Source organism: Solanum tuberosum, unplaced genomic scaffold (genome assembly GCF_000226075.1).
Source record: "Solanum tuberosum cultivar DM 1-3 516 R44 unplaced genomic scaffold, SolTub_3.0 scf00379, whole genome shotgun sequence".
Taxonomy (NCBI): Eukaryota; Viridiplantae; Streptophyta; class Magnoliopsida; order Solanales; family Solanaceae; genus Solanum; species Solanum tuberosum.
Genome location: NW_006239309.1, coordinates 472584 through 488950, shown reverse-complemented (window position 1 = coordinate 488950; position 16367 = coordinate 472584). Strand labels below are relative to the sequence as shown.

The window sequence follows — 16367 nt, the reverse complement described above, 5'->3', positions numbered from 1 at the left end:
GTCCAAGAAGTAAGCACGTACTATATATACATATATTACTCTATTTTGTTACTTTTTTTTAGGTAGTTTGGTATTCGAAATTTACTAATTTGATTTATATATACAATACGTTTTCAACCAATAGCATATATGGGTTGTGGATTCGGTAGAAAATGAAGGACCTGAGTAAATATAAAAAAAATGGGGGTTGAATTGACTACGTAGAGAATCGAACCTTCACCAATAAGATTAAAGTTCAGATAGTTAACTAACTAAGCTACTAAATTTTTTCCCATTTAAGCTATGGCTCAGATCTCAATACAAATAAAGCACACTAGATAACTTTTTTTTTACATTGATGAACAAAATTATTTGATATTTATATTGATAAAAGATATACAGTAATAAATATCTCGTAAAATAAATCGAGTACATCAATTATGGCATCTATATCCTGGCCAACTGTGCTAGCAAATTAGGGGTCCCTTGGTGCCGCATGTCATTAACTCCCTCAAGTTGGTACTTAATTACATGGTTGTTGTGAATAGTAGGATCCACAAAAATGATTAATTCCTTTTTTATGTCAAAGATATTTTTAAAATATAACGTACATATATTTCTTGTTTTATTATTACACTTGGTATATACTATATACTATATTATATAATATAATCATTAATCTGCATGGTTGATTTGCGAACACGTTGCAAACTGCTTTTTCTACTGTAGAAAATACGGCAAGAAAGTAACTTCCATCTTTGTATTGAATTTGAACACATAAAAATCATTATATAATATATTATGTTAAATAAAGCTTAGATATTTTAGAAGTTTATATTGAGATCTCTCCATTCTTAATTAAAGATTTCGAGTTTGATATTATCACTATCACACAACAACAAAACATGCTTTTACTTACGATTTTCGAGGACTTTCATAATAACTTAAACATTAATACATGACGGATTCCATTTTAAAATTTTTTAGTATTGAACTAATTATCGTTAACATATGGCAAATTAAAGTCTAATGAGTTAAAGAAGAAAAATATGTTGACAAATAACTTTCAAACTCGTACTGTTTTACTGTTTTTTTTCCCTTTATGTTTGGCTCTAAAGAAAAAAAATTAAACAATATCTATAGTAAGCTTTCACTATGTACGAATTTGAAGAAAGATAGAATTATAATGATTTATTATATATAGCTTTATCTTGTATTACTATATAAGATTATTTTTACCGTTCAAGTTCATGACCACTTCATCACAAAACAATAAGTTTACTTGTTACGACTTACGAACAAACTATCCCTTCCAAAATTACTGGTTAGTGGTTACTAATTAAGTACTTTATATATGAATATATTGATGTTCGAATTAATTAAATAGTACTAATATAACAATGCAACACTTGTGAACTTGAATTTGAGCCATATATACACGTACGTTGCTATCAGTGGATTAATTATCTGTGCTATAACACAGGATCAACTTTTGATATATGATGTGACAAATCATCATGTTGATGAGGTCTTTACGTAAATTGTCGCCGGTGGCTAGATTATACTTGACACGGAGTTAAAAGAAAATAAAAATGTATGTTTGAATCTGATAATTTTAAATTAAAATTATAATGAATGTGTAGACATTGAAATTTTGTGAGACTCTACAAGACGTGTTCAATTCGAGTTGATATTCTACAATGTGTGTTTAATTTCAATTAGAAATCTTGAATATCCCACAAATTCATGGAATATTCATAAGGAGATCAAATTCAAATCATTCTAGTTCGAGAAATACGTCACAAAACGTCATTAAATCATGAATAAATCTTATGAGAAATGTCACAAACAGTCCTCGAATCATGGATAAATTTATGAGAGATAAATCTTGAATCAAGGGATAAACGGATTTGTACCCGCAATGTTTATCAATAAAATATTCATGTTTCTTCATATTTGAACTGTGAACAGAATGTACCAAAACAAATTTGAAAATAAAGGGTTGTTTGGTAGAGTGTATACGGATAATGTTAAATATGTGTATTAGTAATGCTTGCATTAGTAATGCATGTATTAGTTATATTTGCATTAATTATACATAGATTATTTTAATGCATTGTTGGTTCGATGCATTAAAAAAATTATTTACAAAGATACCCTTCACTTTTATGGTGGAAAAGATGTAAAAAAGATTTTGAGGGGCAATTGAGTCTTTTATCATGTTAATGCATGCATTAAAACTATTGCATTGCTAATACCTAGAAATTCATGGTATTAGTAATTAATGCACACCTTAATACACAATAGAGTGTATAACTAATGCAAGTATTAGTTATACATAGGTTGAAAAAGAGTACCAAACAAGGTACTAGTAATACATACACAAGGCTGATACATGCATTATTGTTTCTTATACACTCTACCAAACGACCCTAGGAGTATACTTATCTTCCCATATCTACTCAACTACTTTATATTATTCGTACTAGTAAAATGGGATATATATTATTTTTTCGTTCTCAATCAAAGATTTTTTATTCAAATTCTTAGATTAAAATTATTTTTATTTGAAAACATTTTATTCCTTCATATATAATTTTCTATTATAAATTCTAGTTTTTAAAAAATTATTAAATCTAAAATTAATATTTTATCCCTATCACGGACTATGTTTAAAATGGACAGGCGGCTAACCATGTTAAGGAAGAAAGTAGAATTTAGGACATTTCTGCGAAATATCTCTAATTTGCTTGACATGATAGCAATTCATCCATTTGGGACCATCACAATAAGTTGTATTGCGGGAGGTTAAATATTTCTTTAGTTTTAATTAGATATTTTAAATTTAAATTTTCAATATGATATCAGGTAAAACTTTATGAATTACAATTGAATTTGAATCAATCAGATCTCGAGAGAAGTATCGATTACCGAATAAGATATTAAAAAGAAGAAAACATTTAGGACCATATGAGTTATATCTTGAACCGTGGACTTAAAAACCCGACCCGAATAATGAAGTCGTGACCGCGACTTGAGTCAGTGACGCCAGCTATTGGCAAACGTATGACGTCATAGACTTGGTGTTCGTCTTCTTCTGCCACGTCATAGGCATGATGGCTGTTCTACTACAACTATGGTCCACGCTCCTTCCAAATGCGTGCGTTACAAACAGCACAAATGTTTTATATATTTTTTTTCCTGCCTTCAATTCTAAATAAGTCGGAACCTGTTAGGTGAGTTTTCACTTTTTCATTACAATTAAATAAGAAAAGTCGTGTAAAATCTACTAAAAAGAGAATAAGAACAATAATAAAATAAAGCACTAGTCGAAACACAAGAAATAGATAATGATAAATAGATGCCAAGAGCTACAACTATGTACAAGTGTACAACTGTATAACGACAAACACCAATTGATGAAAAGTAAGATAATACTCATTACGTGTTGATCTTTTACCCTAATACATGATCTTCACACCATTCTATCGATCTAATGTCATATCCTCAATCAACAATCTAAAAATACACCATGTCATGTTCAATTATCTCTCCTTAATGTGTTTAGTCAGTTAACACAATATCATTAATAAAGAACATACATCATATACGAACCTAATTCAATATTGTATTGATTAGCTCATCTAAAAATAAAATAATCAAATAGAAGCTCAATATCAATCCTTATACGGTAAACCAAGATTAAGAAAACCTCTTTGTATCAGCTACTATTATTTTCACAACACCTTTTTACGTAGTCTTTCTGATATTTATATATTTATGACAATTCATTTCTTTTTCATCACCTTAAAAAAAAAAACCTCTTTGATACTTTATTATATGCTTTTTCTAAATCTATAAACACGACATATCATAGACTTTTTTTGTCTTTATGTAGTGAAGACAACTCTCTATAAAACGAGCCTTGGGAAAAATGAAATCCTCCTTTCTCTTAACTCCCTTTCTATCTACTTCTAGTACTACATTTCTTGTATCCATTTACCATCCACTTGGCTCTTTCCCTTTCTTCACTCCAATATTTTCTTTTCCTTTCCTTCCCTTTCCTAGAAAAAACCCAACTTCTCCAATCTCCATTTCCCTAAATAGCCCAAAAACAAGCATAAAAAATATATTCAATGGATAAAATGCTTAGTGTACATTCAAAAAAAGCAAACAAACATCCCAAAAACACCAAAAAAAAGCCAGTTAAAGTTGTTTATATTTCAAATCCAATGAAAGTTAACACAAGTGCTGAAGAATTCAGAGCTTTAGTCCAACAACTCACTGGCCAACACGCTAACTACCCGGTAACCGATAATAATATCCATACTGTTGACAGTGAGAAAAAGGAATTTTATTATTCAGAGTCGCCATCAGGATATGATCAACAAGTTGCTGAGGTAGATAGTACTACTCATCATCAAGTAGTACCTAATTATATGAATAGTACTAATGAAACAACGATGACCGATAATTCGGATCTATCGTTTGAAGATTATGTTGGAGAAGATTATGTTCCAGAGTTGTTGGAGAATTTGCCTACAAATCATGTGTGGTATGACTAAATGAACTTATTAATTTTTACTTTTGTTTAAATCTAGTTAATTAACTTCAAAAAGAAGAACAAAAAAGGGTCTTGAAGGCAATGTAAATTAGAAATTAGCTATTGTTATAACTAGTACTTGGGCTTTATGCCTTTGTATTAAATTGTGATGTAATTTTTGTCAAATATATGCTACTACTAGGTGATATTATTTAGTAGTAGTAATATGAATAGCCTAGCTAGCCATGTCCAACTTGCTTTGATATTTTTGTATTTAGTGGCTAGTATTGCAACTTGGAGATAAAAAATAAAATTGATTTTGGTACTACTAGTTAACTATTCATTCAAGATTTACTTTGTCGTAGCAGAAAGGATTATCTTATTCTTCTATTCGATTTTTTTTTTTTGTTATCGATATTATCTCTACTTGTTACTATTCATTTCTCCATTATTTTCTATACAACTCCGGTACTACTATATTTCCTTTTCTTATTGATTGTTGTTCTGTTTTACTTGAGCCAGTTGTCTATTGAAAATAGTCCCTTTACCTTTAGGTAGGGATAAGACTGAGTGCACACCGCACACTCTTTCGACTCAACTCGTAAAATTACAATGGTTATGTATCGTTGTTTAAGTTTAGTGAATGGAGTAGTATTTCATCGTCTCTTTTTTATTCTCGCCCTTCTTGGGGAAATTAGGGTAGTCTGTTAGTGATAAAGTTGTTGTTATGTGATTAGAAGGTCATAAGTTCAAGCTACTGAAATAGTCTCTCGTAGAAATGTAGGGTAAGACCGCATACTGGAGACCCTTATGGCCGGTGCAACTCTTCCCCCAAACGTACCAGGCTGCTAAATAACTATAAAATCCGTTGTTAATTAATCCATTGCTAAATAACTTATACTTAACTAACATGACTTTTAGATAATCCGTTGTTAAATAAAATTAACGACATATTTTCTTGTAGCGTCGAGCTATCAAAAATAACGTTGGTGAGAAACTTGGGAAGAAAAGAAAACGGAGAACTTTGTATTAGATGAATATTGCTTTATAAGACATATATAATTTGTTTCATTTTTCTGCTTATTAAAAATGATAGTGAGAAAATCCAATTCATTGATCAAGTGAAAAAAGACATGAACAATAAAATGATTTCTTGAGTTATATTTACTCTTCTTTTTTTCTTTCTAATTTAATCGTTCACCCTGGCTTTCACCTCTCGTGGTAATGGAGTTTGGCTTGAACCCCTATCGTAACCTATACCTTCTTGTGTGTTCTATCCCTATTATAAGCTCCCTGCAGTATGACCTAAGGGATCGAGCTCATTTAAATTACTCGAGGTATCTACTAATTAAAGCTTCAGGTTTTGCCAAAAGTTCACGTAATTTGACTCTGACACATGACAGTATATTTTGGGATGGAGATAGTACATGGTAAAGAAATGTGATCAGTAAATTTCTACAAGTTGATAGTAGTAAAAATTAGGCAAAGTGTAGGATTTTTTGAGTGTAGGGTGGATTTTCATGATTTTCAGCAAAGGTGTGCTGAAGAGATCTAAGGACCAAAATTATTTCTGCAAAAAGTACTTTGGTGCTAACTCTAATAATTACTATATCTATCTATTTAATTATGACTATTATACCTATGTTGCTTTGGACATTAAATTTTTTTTGTTCGTGTGCGTATCAATGGATTTTTTTTAAAAAAAAATAATGCATTTTTTTTTTGGAGGAATCAACGCGTGTGTGATGATATTTTTTTAGAGATCTGGCAATATAGGATACAAATACTTTAGTATGTTGAGCTCAATCAATTCAAACAAGTTTGCAGCAAAAAATATGTTGACCAAATTATGAGTCTCTATGAATATTAATTCATGAAAATAGTGATTTATTAAGTTTAAATGTGAGTATTAGAAGTAAGGGCATATTTGAGCTATATGAATGCAATTATTTACATATTATTATAAAGTGTAAATAAATTATACATGGACAATAATACCTTTTAAAAAGGAAAATCTTAGACGAATCGAGGTAAATTGAAGAAAAGAGTTTAATTGAATTTCATTCGTCGAAAAGTCACATGACTCTGATATGCAAATAGGGTTCAAAATTGTTTTAGGTCATAAATTCAATTTCCAAAGAAGACAAAAATAATCAGTAACATCCGATCCATTATTTACAGATTTGTCACTGCAACTAATTGCATCACGTTCATGCACCAAGTAATGTATTTGAAATGTGCGATTATTTTATATAAAAATATAAGTGGTTAAGACTTCGGAACATTATTATAAAAAAAGATTTTTTATTGTAAATTAATGAGAAATTTATGTTATAAAACATGATTTTTCCATCTATTTCTCATATTAGAGTCCAACTAATCTAGCTTTGCACATTATAAGAACTATTTCTAGGATCGATGCTTCTAACATAATTTTTTTTCAAAAAGTTAAGCAACTCATTAGTATTGGTAAAGTTGTTCATGTTGTTAGACCAAAGAATACTATTATATATAACATTTCACAGCATATATTAGAACCTTATTTGAAAAATCACAAAGATATTATTCTAACATACATTAATATCTTAGCATATGCTAAAGTACTGTCAAAATCAAAAGAGGTACACACGTTTAGTTCAAGTAACTATTGTGATGCTCACCAGCTAGTACTGTTGCCAACTTGTTGGTTTGAAATTAGCCCAGAAGATAAGTTTTAATATATATATATACAATAATATATCCAGTGTAATTTTATTTTGAAAAAAATCAAATGTATACATCATGCAATAGTCTTATTACCCTTATATTATGGAGATAGAACCTTACGGCTCGAATACAATAAAAATTTAATATGTAAAGAAAATATAGTAGTAATATATCCTTTTTATCTTTCTTTTTTTCTCTTCAGTTGGGAATAATATTTTAATTTCTAGGGTTTTGTCATTTATGATGAATAAAAGAAAATCTGATGGCTAAAGCCTTACCCTACTGGACAATAAATAAATGAGGTCCTGTTGTAAATAAATTACTATGAGTTAGTTGATACCCTACACCCATTTTTATCATTATAGAATATAGAATGTTTATTTTTATGAAAAAAAACATTTTCGATTATAAAATAGATTGGATAAAATTCATGCTCGATTAAAGTATATAACATAGATAAATAGAATGAAAAAAATTAATCACCACAAAAAGGTCGAGACTTGAGATGTGATGAGGTCCTATTGATTTGAGTTTGGAAGAATAAAATAAAATTATAAGATGTTAAAATTCATCCCTTTTTTTTGTCGAGTATAAACTTGTGTGTATGCACATGATACGTTTTAACTAAAAAATTTACTAGGTAATTAATTAGGGATCATTTGGTAATTGATTTGTTTTAAAGAAATTTGACTATATTTGATAGATGATAAGAGATATACTAATTAAAGTGTTTAACTTCTAACCGTCCACGTATAAAAAAAAAGTGTACTATGATCACTCACCTAAAAGAATTACAAAAAAAATGAGATAATTAAGTTACTTACTACACTATATTAAAATATAGTGATTATACAAATTCACAATATCAATGTATATAATTTTGACTTAGCAGCAAGTAAATATTTAAAATTCGTGAATTATTTAAAGGTGAAGGAAACATGTAGTTATATTTTACATGAAATTCACAAGTAAAATGTTGTTTGTCATTATAAAAGTAGTAGTATTTTTTCCCAACAAATAAAATGCCGACATTGCTTTTAATTATGGAGGCCCCCCAAACTTAGCTTTCAAAATTTAAATCAACTTATCCACTTGCGGGATATAGTATTGAATGCATCAATTGATCCCATTCATATGATGAATTGTTTTTATTAAACATATTCAAAAAAAATTTTGCTTGTATTCTTAAACCCTCATTACTTAAAATGCGTTAACTATTTAAAATATATCACATCTTTTAATTATACGTATTAGTATTAATAAATGGTAAAATTCAATCTTGCTAAATGCTAATGTGTATAACAAAAAAAAATGTGTGGTATATATATAATGGATACTTGAGAATATACCTGCACAAGAAATTTTTTAAAATTTGAATTGAAAATATCTATCAGAAGGATCATTTTAGGGTTATTGTGAATAAATGTAAATTAATAAATTAAAGTTTTGAAGCGCAGTGTATAGTAGTATCAAGTATGGAATTGATTTTCCATGACAACATATCGCTAATTAAAAAATCTTAGGCACACAAGAGTTAAGGGTAAACTAAAAATTAAAGTAGGTAACATGATGCCGAGTAATTGAACAATGATTCGAGATATTTTTTTATAGCTTTTTTTAGTGTTTATCATGAAAAGGCACACTTTAAGGCATAATTTCATCTCTTTTGAAATGATAACGAAAAAATTAAACGTCAAATTCCTAAATTATCATAAAGACTCAAACACATGAGATGCATAACACTTTTTAAACGTTTGAAAGGAAGTGTTCAGTTTGATTCTAATGGGCCATAATATGTAGTCAATACTTATTTAATATGATTTGAATGCATATATACTTACAAAAATAAATATTTATATTGTTTATATTATAGAAAATTCCATATATGTCTCGTGTTTTTTAAATTTAAGCACTTAACATGCTAGTAAAATGAAAATAATATTCAAACTAATATTAATGAAATGTGTAGTATCTTTTTTATAATTTTAATGTTCAGGCTATTTAGCACGCACCAAGACTAATTTCACACATATCTAGTACTATTTTTCACCATTAAAAGTGATAACACTATCAATTAAGACTTGAATAAATGAGAAGATTCACGAGATATATTTGAAATTGAGTATTATTTATTATAGAACTCTTTAGATATTGGAGATTCATACGATCATGTTGCGAAAATATCGAAGATTAACTAGCACACAATTGTAAACAAAGAAAAAAAAGAACATGAATATTTAATTAGATTCGACTAGGCCTACTCCTCCAAGTAAAATCAAATTGTTATGAAAATATAGTGTATTAACCAGAAAAAAGTTAAAATATTTCACATTAATTCACACTTCTACAACAATAACCAAAGTTTAGGGGTCAAATATACAATACTCGCATCTTTTAAGATGGTAAAGAGTTTTTCATAAAATCCCTCATATTTAGACCCAATAACAATTCATTACTCATCAACAAAAACAAGAATTCAAAACCCTAGCTCCTCACTAAATCCGTCGTCTCTTCAAGTTTCTCTGTTGTGCAACTTTTCACCGTTGATAAAGAATCATTATTTGAGGTATGTTTTCTATATTCAAATTTGTTTTAGTTTCTTTTGATGTGTTAAAATATGTAAATTTTGTTTTTTATCTCTCTAATTTTACCCAATTGTGATGTATTGTTCTCTTTCGATCGATGTAATATGCTTCGATATAGAAAACCCATGTTGGATTCTGTGTTTCTGATTTGGGTTTCGTGTTCTTAGGAAAAAACACATCAATTCATTGTTTATGGCTCTTTTTGTTAAAAATTTTTGAAGCTTTGTTAGTTTTCTCAGAATGGAGGGTTAATTGAGCTGGGTTTACTCTGTTTTTATAGAATGTGGTTAACAATACAAAACCCATATTGCATTCGGTGTTTCTGATTTGGGTTTCGGGTTCCACATCTTTTGCTTAGGACAGTACACACAAATTCACTTTTTAATGTTTCTTTTTTTCTTTCTTGTTTAGAAATGAAGTGTTGTTGATTTTGAGAAGTTGTTATTCTTCCAGAGTTAGATGGTTAATTACTCGGGTTTTACTTTTTTGTATAAGGATTCTAGTTGTACTTTTTTCTTTCTTTCTTGGAGCTGATTGTGTTGTAAGAAAGTTGACGCAACGTTAGAAAAGATTGACTTTTACACGAAAGTGCTAAATCTTGGACCTTGATAGTTTGAAAAATGCCAATCCCGCTTTGTTCAGTTAAAGGAATGTTTTCTTTTAATTGAGGAGAAATCCTGGTTTGAAATATTGACTTGTAATTGATAGGGGAACAATAAGTTTAAATCTAGAGCCACATGAGCTGAGAAAGTGTGCACAACTAATTATGAAGACGTTTTATCGAACATCATTTGTACCTCATGATCTACTCGAATAGTTCTTTAGTCCCTTGGGATCTCCTAGAGCCCAGTCAGATTTATCTACTACTTACTTCTTAACTCGTTAACACTACTATCTATAGAGTTGCCTCTTAGTGAGATGAATATCAGGAAAATGCAAGGTCGTGCAAGTTTTGATCTTCTGCTATGGTATTTATAGTCGGGTCATAAATAAGAGGTCTTGAAAATATTAGAAACCAAAAGAGTTGTCCAGAATTGGCTGATGCGCAGGAGGGGCGTGGGGCTTTGATGGCTGAGCTTGCAGGTATATAATCAGAGTTCAGAAAAGCTCCTAAAGTCCAGGGTTTGAATCCTTTCTTGTGAAAGTTAAACAGTTCCACTTGTGGAGTGTGGTGGATAGGCCTGCCAAGGACGTAGCCAGTTAATTGGTTTTATGGTCTACTACTTAGCATAAGATTCACCACACTCTGCATGCAAAATTGTTTTAATATTTGAACTCTGAACTGCATGATATCTTCCTGGCTATGCTACTATCAAGTAGTAAAGAATATCTTTTCCGGGTACATGCTAGTAGCCCATTTATATTCTTGATGGCAGGCTTATAAGAACACTCTGAAATACAGTCATCTTAATAGTTGAATTATGACACCTATAAACTGCAAAGTAATTGTTTGTTGGAGACTCTAGGAAACCATTTGAATGTGTCAACAGTTAAAGTGCTTGCAGATGAAAAACTTGGTGCTATGTGATGGCTGTATTCTGTTCCTTCAATTTTCTTTACCATTGTGTATACTGTTTACTGCAACCCTTTATGTCAAACTACTCTGCTGTTGCTTGGGCAGTATGGTTGTATACTGGTTTTATAAGTTGTATCTTGATAATTTGCCGCTTTTGATATGCTACAGAGTAAGTAATTGAAAATGAGTGGAGCAGGAGAGAAGGGATCAACTACCACCAAGACTCCAGCAGATTTTCTCAAGTCTATTCGTGGACGACCTGTTGTTGTCAAATTGAACTCTGGTGTTGACTATCGAGGTTAGTCACTCTGATTTGCTTTTGCTTGTTCTTGTCGTTCTTTTAAACTGACTGTTCTCTTGCGTATGCATGTTGGTTATATGTAGTTTTGTACTCAATAACACGACAAAACTCTAGTGTCATGTATAAGGTTGTCGAATGTACTGTCCATTCCCTATTCAAGCTTTGCATTTAAATACTCTAATAATTTAGTAACAGAGCAGCAACTGATATAGTCCTTGAGATTTGATTTTTAACATAGAAAGGAAGTTCTATTGTGGTGACATTAAGTGTAGTATTTTTGACATTTCAAATGTTAATTGGTCAGTCTTGTGTAATATAGGTTACCGACATTTGTTATTGACTGTTAGTTGTCTGCATACATAGACTAAACTACAGACTGGGACTAATTTATGTGTAATAAGCATCTGACAGATGTTAAAAAGATATTCTCCTTCGTAGGTACAAATTGTTGTAAATTTACCTCAAAAGCTGGTGTTGATTGTAGGTATCTGTGACATGCAATTTATATCTATGAAGGAGAATCTATTTAGAGAAATTAAGAGTGTTTTTTCATCTGGCGTTCTCTTTCATTCACAGAGCAAAGAAAGCAGGCTTTTTGCCTACCCAAGGGATTGTTTCCCTGCAACCAATGCATGTGTAATGTGAAACTTATCCACCTATTTATCTTAGCCACCAGCGATAATAACTCTTGTGAACCACTCCAACTTTTTACCTGTGTGCTTACATCTTTAGGTAGAAGTTTTCTTGAGAAAGTAAATGCACTCTACCTAAAACCTGTGCTAGCCTTCACTTTCTTTGCTTATTGCTTATGCTTTTTTTTCCGGTGGTAGTTCATTTCTTCACAATTCATGACGACAAACTCAGCTTAATTACATTCTAAGTTTGTTATTGCTTGGTGCAGGTATCCTTGCCTGTTTAGATGGATACATGAATATAGCAATGGAGCAAACCGAAGAATATGTTAATGGGCAATTGAAGAACAAATATGGTGATGCCTTCATACGTGGAAATAACGGTAAGCAAAAAAAACTAGTTGCCAACCTTTGTTTAGTATGCCTGTGCCTCTAATGATCAGAATGTAATATTAAGAGTTTCTCTGCTTGTGCAGTGCTCTACATCAGCACATCAAAGAGGACACTAGGGGAGGGAGCTTAAATCACGCACAAGATTGACTGGCCTTAGTTATCCTGGCTACTTTGATTATGTAACTGGCCTTTCCTCAACATGTCCATGAAGTTTCCTCTTAATGTTGTAATTTGTGTAGGTTTTGATAGATCATGGAGGTTATCTTAATTGCTATTTCTTTATTGAGTCAATGACATTTTTCGCATTGCCAAGATCAAGAAGTAGCAGCTTTTCGTCATTGATTTGAGTTTTTGTTAAGCAGTTTGATGCTGACTTTATTTTGGATAATAGATGCATATATAATTTACTTGCCTTGAATTCTGCAAGAGTTAAGTTCTTCTTCTCTAACCTTGAGATTTCTCAATGGCTTTGCAATTTAGCAAATGGGAATATTTATATTTTCTATGAAGAATTTAGAATGTAGGATAGTTGCTACATCAAGATATTATGTTCTTTCTTTTTAGAAATAAAAAGGTATGAAAATGATTCTCCTTGCATGAAAGGCAAGTATATACACTGTTTAATCCCTCAAGTTTAGTAGTATAGTATAGTTGGTTGTACCAAAAGTACACAATTCTACTAATTGACCAGTCATAGATCTCTTTATCCTTTCTAAAGTGTCCTAGTCATAAATGGCTTTGGACTGTTATACTTTGAGTCGATGGTCTATCGTGAACAATTTCTCTACCTTTAAGGCAGGGATACATTTTATGTTCATTCTATGTTCTCTGGACCTCACGATCTATTGAAAACTGCCTCTCTACCTTTGAGGTAGGGGTATGTTTTGCATTCATTTTATATTCTTCGGACCTCATGGTCTATCGAAAACAACCTTTCTACTTTTGAGGTAGGTATAAGTTTAGTGTTCATTCTATATTCTCCTGACCTAATGGTCTATCGAAAACAGTTTCTCTACCTTTGAGGTAAGGATAAAGTTCATGTTCACTCTATATTCTCTGGACCTTAATGTTCACTCTACTCTATATTCTCCGGACCTCACTTTATGAAAATTTTATATATTTTAGTAACTTCATGAAAAGTTTTGCCCATAGATATACTATTCCTACCTTCCAAGCCTCATTTCACATCCAAATAGATCTCTTTCCAAATATATAATACATAAATGTTTTCCTCTTGAGCTTTCTCCACCATTATTACCTTATTTTTTCTTTATCTTCAAATTATGGTGTTCAAGAAAATTGGTGAAGGAGTTCTCCATGTTATGAGTGAAGCCATCAACATACTTGGTCTACCTTTCCAAGGTTTGGTTTTCATTCAATCTTGGTATTTACTAAACTAACTAATCGAGATACATAATATATGATTTATTAAGGGGAAAACGCTCAGAGATACAATCATATAATTTCAAGATTTCTTGTATTCGTATTCATCGTGTTATGTAGAGTGATCATATATAATATGTTAATATTATAATTCTTTTAATGTTTTTTGTAATTTATTTTGCAGGAAGAGACGAAGAAATTGAAGATGAAATAATAGAACTATGTTATGACAAATATTTTAGAACCACAATGGCTGATTTTTACCATTCAATTTGCGATGCGGTCGAGTAAAATAGTTATTCATATTTACCCAAATTCATATATTATAGTCTAATATTGCCTTTAATCAATCACAAGGAAAAAATAAAAAGACAAAAAAAAAACTAACTTTTTTTTTCTTTTTTAGAGAAATTAATAGAAGGAAGGGACGTACACAATTCAAGATTCCAAGCACTGCAGCTATAAAACGAGTATATCTGGTAAGTTATTTTGTGATTTTACTGTTATAGTGGATAAAATTCGATTATTTATATGACATTAAAAATAATAGAAATTAACCGTAGTAGAAATAATTTTTCAGAAGATAGAAAAATAGTTTTTCCCTAAGCACTTTTGGAACCTTACCTAAATATACAAATTGATGCTCTAATATTAGCATATCGAAAACAAACAAAACTACTACTATCCAAAAGTACTTGACTGAAAATGCTATTATAAACCGTTATATTGAGTAAAGTTCAATGACCATAAGTGACTATTTAATTACCCCTCTTATCATTACTAAAAAGTAATTCATAAACCAAAACTTAATTCTTTTTTTATTTTTTTTTGGCAGAAGCACACTGTGAAAGGAAAGAAAATGACAAAGGAAAAATTTGGATTATGTATGCATGAACTATATGGTGAAAGTGGAATTACTGGATTTGGAGCAAAAGAAACATTATATTATTTATTTGGAGTACCAGCCACAGCATTATTCATCAAAAATAGAATAAAACCACAATCAATTTCTGATAATGATTTTATTCCTGGTGTTACTTCTGCTACTGTACTTATTCTTTCTAAATTTAATAAGATCTAAAAAATTAATTTCTTGAAATTTTTAATGATCAATGTGTATGTATATACAATTGCAATGAATTTTACTCTTGTTATTCGATTCCAGTTATCTGTTTAAGTTGTATGCATTGATGATATTATAAAACATATTTTACACAATCATGTTATATATGCTTTAGTTAGGAGTAAATATATATGATATTACCAAGAGTAGATAAGGCATATCTAGGATTTTTAGTTTATCGGTTTTAGATATTTAGAAAACGCAGCTCACTGGGTTCTTTGGATAAATAATTACTTATACATGATTTGATCCAAAGTTGCTGAGTTCTATATAACCCGTAGGCAAAACTCTAGTTCGGCCCCGGCAAGAAATGTGGAGAGATAGATAGAAATAGGATAGTTCCTCCTTTAATTTGAATTCACAGATTCAAATTGTTATGATAGAAAAAAATTTCTTTAATAAACCTTACACTACACGAATTTAGATGAGTTGAAACATTATTGTGACTTGCGAGTACTAAACACCCAATGAGAAATGAAACAAAGAAAATATAAAGTGGTAACTTTATAAATGTGACAACTAATCTGCTATCATAGGTTAAACTAAAAACTTTCATAATACAATATATGTAACTTAAATCTTAGCCTGTTAATTAAAGGGTTAATTAGATATTTTCAAGAGAAGTTAATGATCTTCTAATATGGAAAAATTAGATAACAATAAACTCTCTCATCCCTCCAAATGTCATAAAACTTCAATTTCTTAGCTGTTTTAACGCTAATTTTAGCTGAAAAAGTCTTTCCTCTGAACCATCCAAATAACACAAAAAATGAAAGAAAAATAAACCTTTGTTGACCCAAAATTTATACCAAAAAAATCTTCATACATACATATATATGAAGTCCAATTTTTTTTATTTTTTTTTTGGATTTTCACGTAGTGTCCGATGTTCATATTAGAGTCCAACTATTCTGAATCACGCATTACATGACTCATTCTGAATATAACACTCACAACATGATTTTCTCCATACTCAAAGTTCGAACTCGAGACATCATATCCCGCCTATTCTTATAATATAAATATTTTCAATCCATCCACTAGTTGATTGTTCTTCCAATTGCATAGGAGTATTTTTTTCTAATGAATTAGACTATAGTAGGCCCCATTTTGACCTGCACTCTCACATGTTTAAGTCCTTATTATCCCAAGTAGACAATTTATATTTTTTTTATATACATATATTCCATGAATCATAATTATTAA

At 30.3% G+C, this 16367-nt stretch overlaps 3 protein-coding genes across 3 annotated transcripts; all 3 read left to right on the top strand.

The window, feature by feature from the left end:
- Window positions 1-3918: 3918 nt before the first annotated feature.
- LOC102588850 (uncharacterized) lies at window positions 3919-4870 on the top strand. The gene has a single exon (XM_006362203.2). It carries the CDS (start codon window positions 4116-4118, stop codon window positions 4542-4544), a length of 429 nt encoding a protein of 142 aa, XP_006362265.1. The 5' UTR covers window positions 3919-4115; the 3' UTR covers window positions 4545-4870.
- A 4796-nt stretch (window positions 4871-9666) lies between these two features.
- LOC102588530 (sm-like protein LSM36B) lies at window positions 9667-13081 on the top strand. Its single transcript, XM_006362202.2, has 4 exons — window positions 9667-9794; window positions 11498-11627; window positions 12532-12645; window positions 12739-13081. Exons 2-4 carry the CDS (start codon window positions 11513-11515, stop codon window positions 12783-12785), a joined length of 276 nt encoding a protein of 91 aa, XP_006362264.1. The 5' UTR covers window positions 9667-9794; window positions 11498-11512; the 3' UTR covers window positions 12786-13081.
- A 728-nt stretch (window positions 13082-13809) lies between these two features.
- LOC107057840 (uncharacterized) lies at window positions 13810-15132 on the top strand. The gene is made up of 4 exons (XM_015302879.1): window positions 13810-14017; window positions 14223-14325; window positions 14445-14517; window positions 14874-15132. The coding sequence occupies exons 1-4, from the start codon at window positions 13939-13941 to the stop codon at window positions 15117-15119; spliced, it is 501 nt and encodes a 166-aa protein (XP_015158365.1). The 5' UTR covers window positions 13810-13938; the 3' UTR covers window positions 15120-15132.
- Window positions 15133-16367: the final 1235 nt, after the last annotated feature.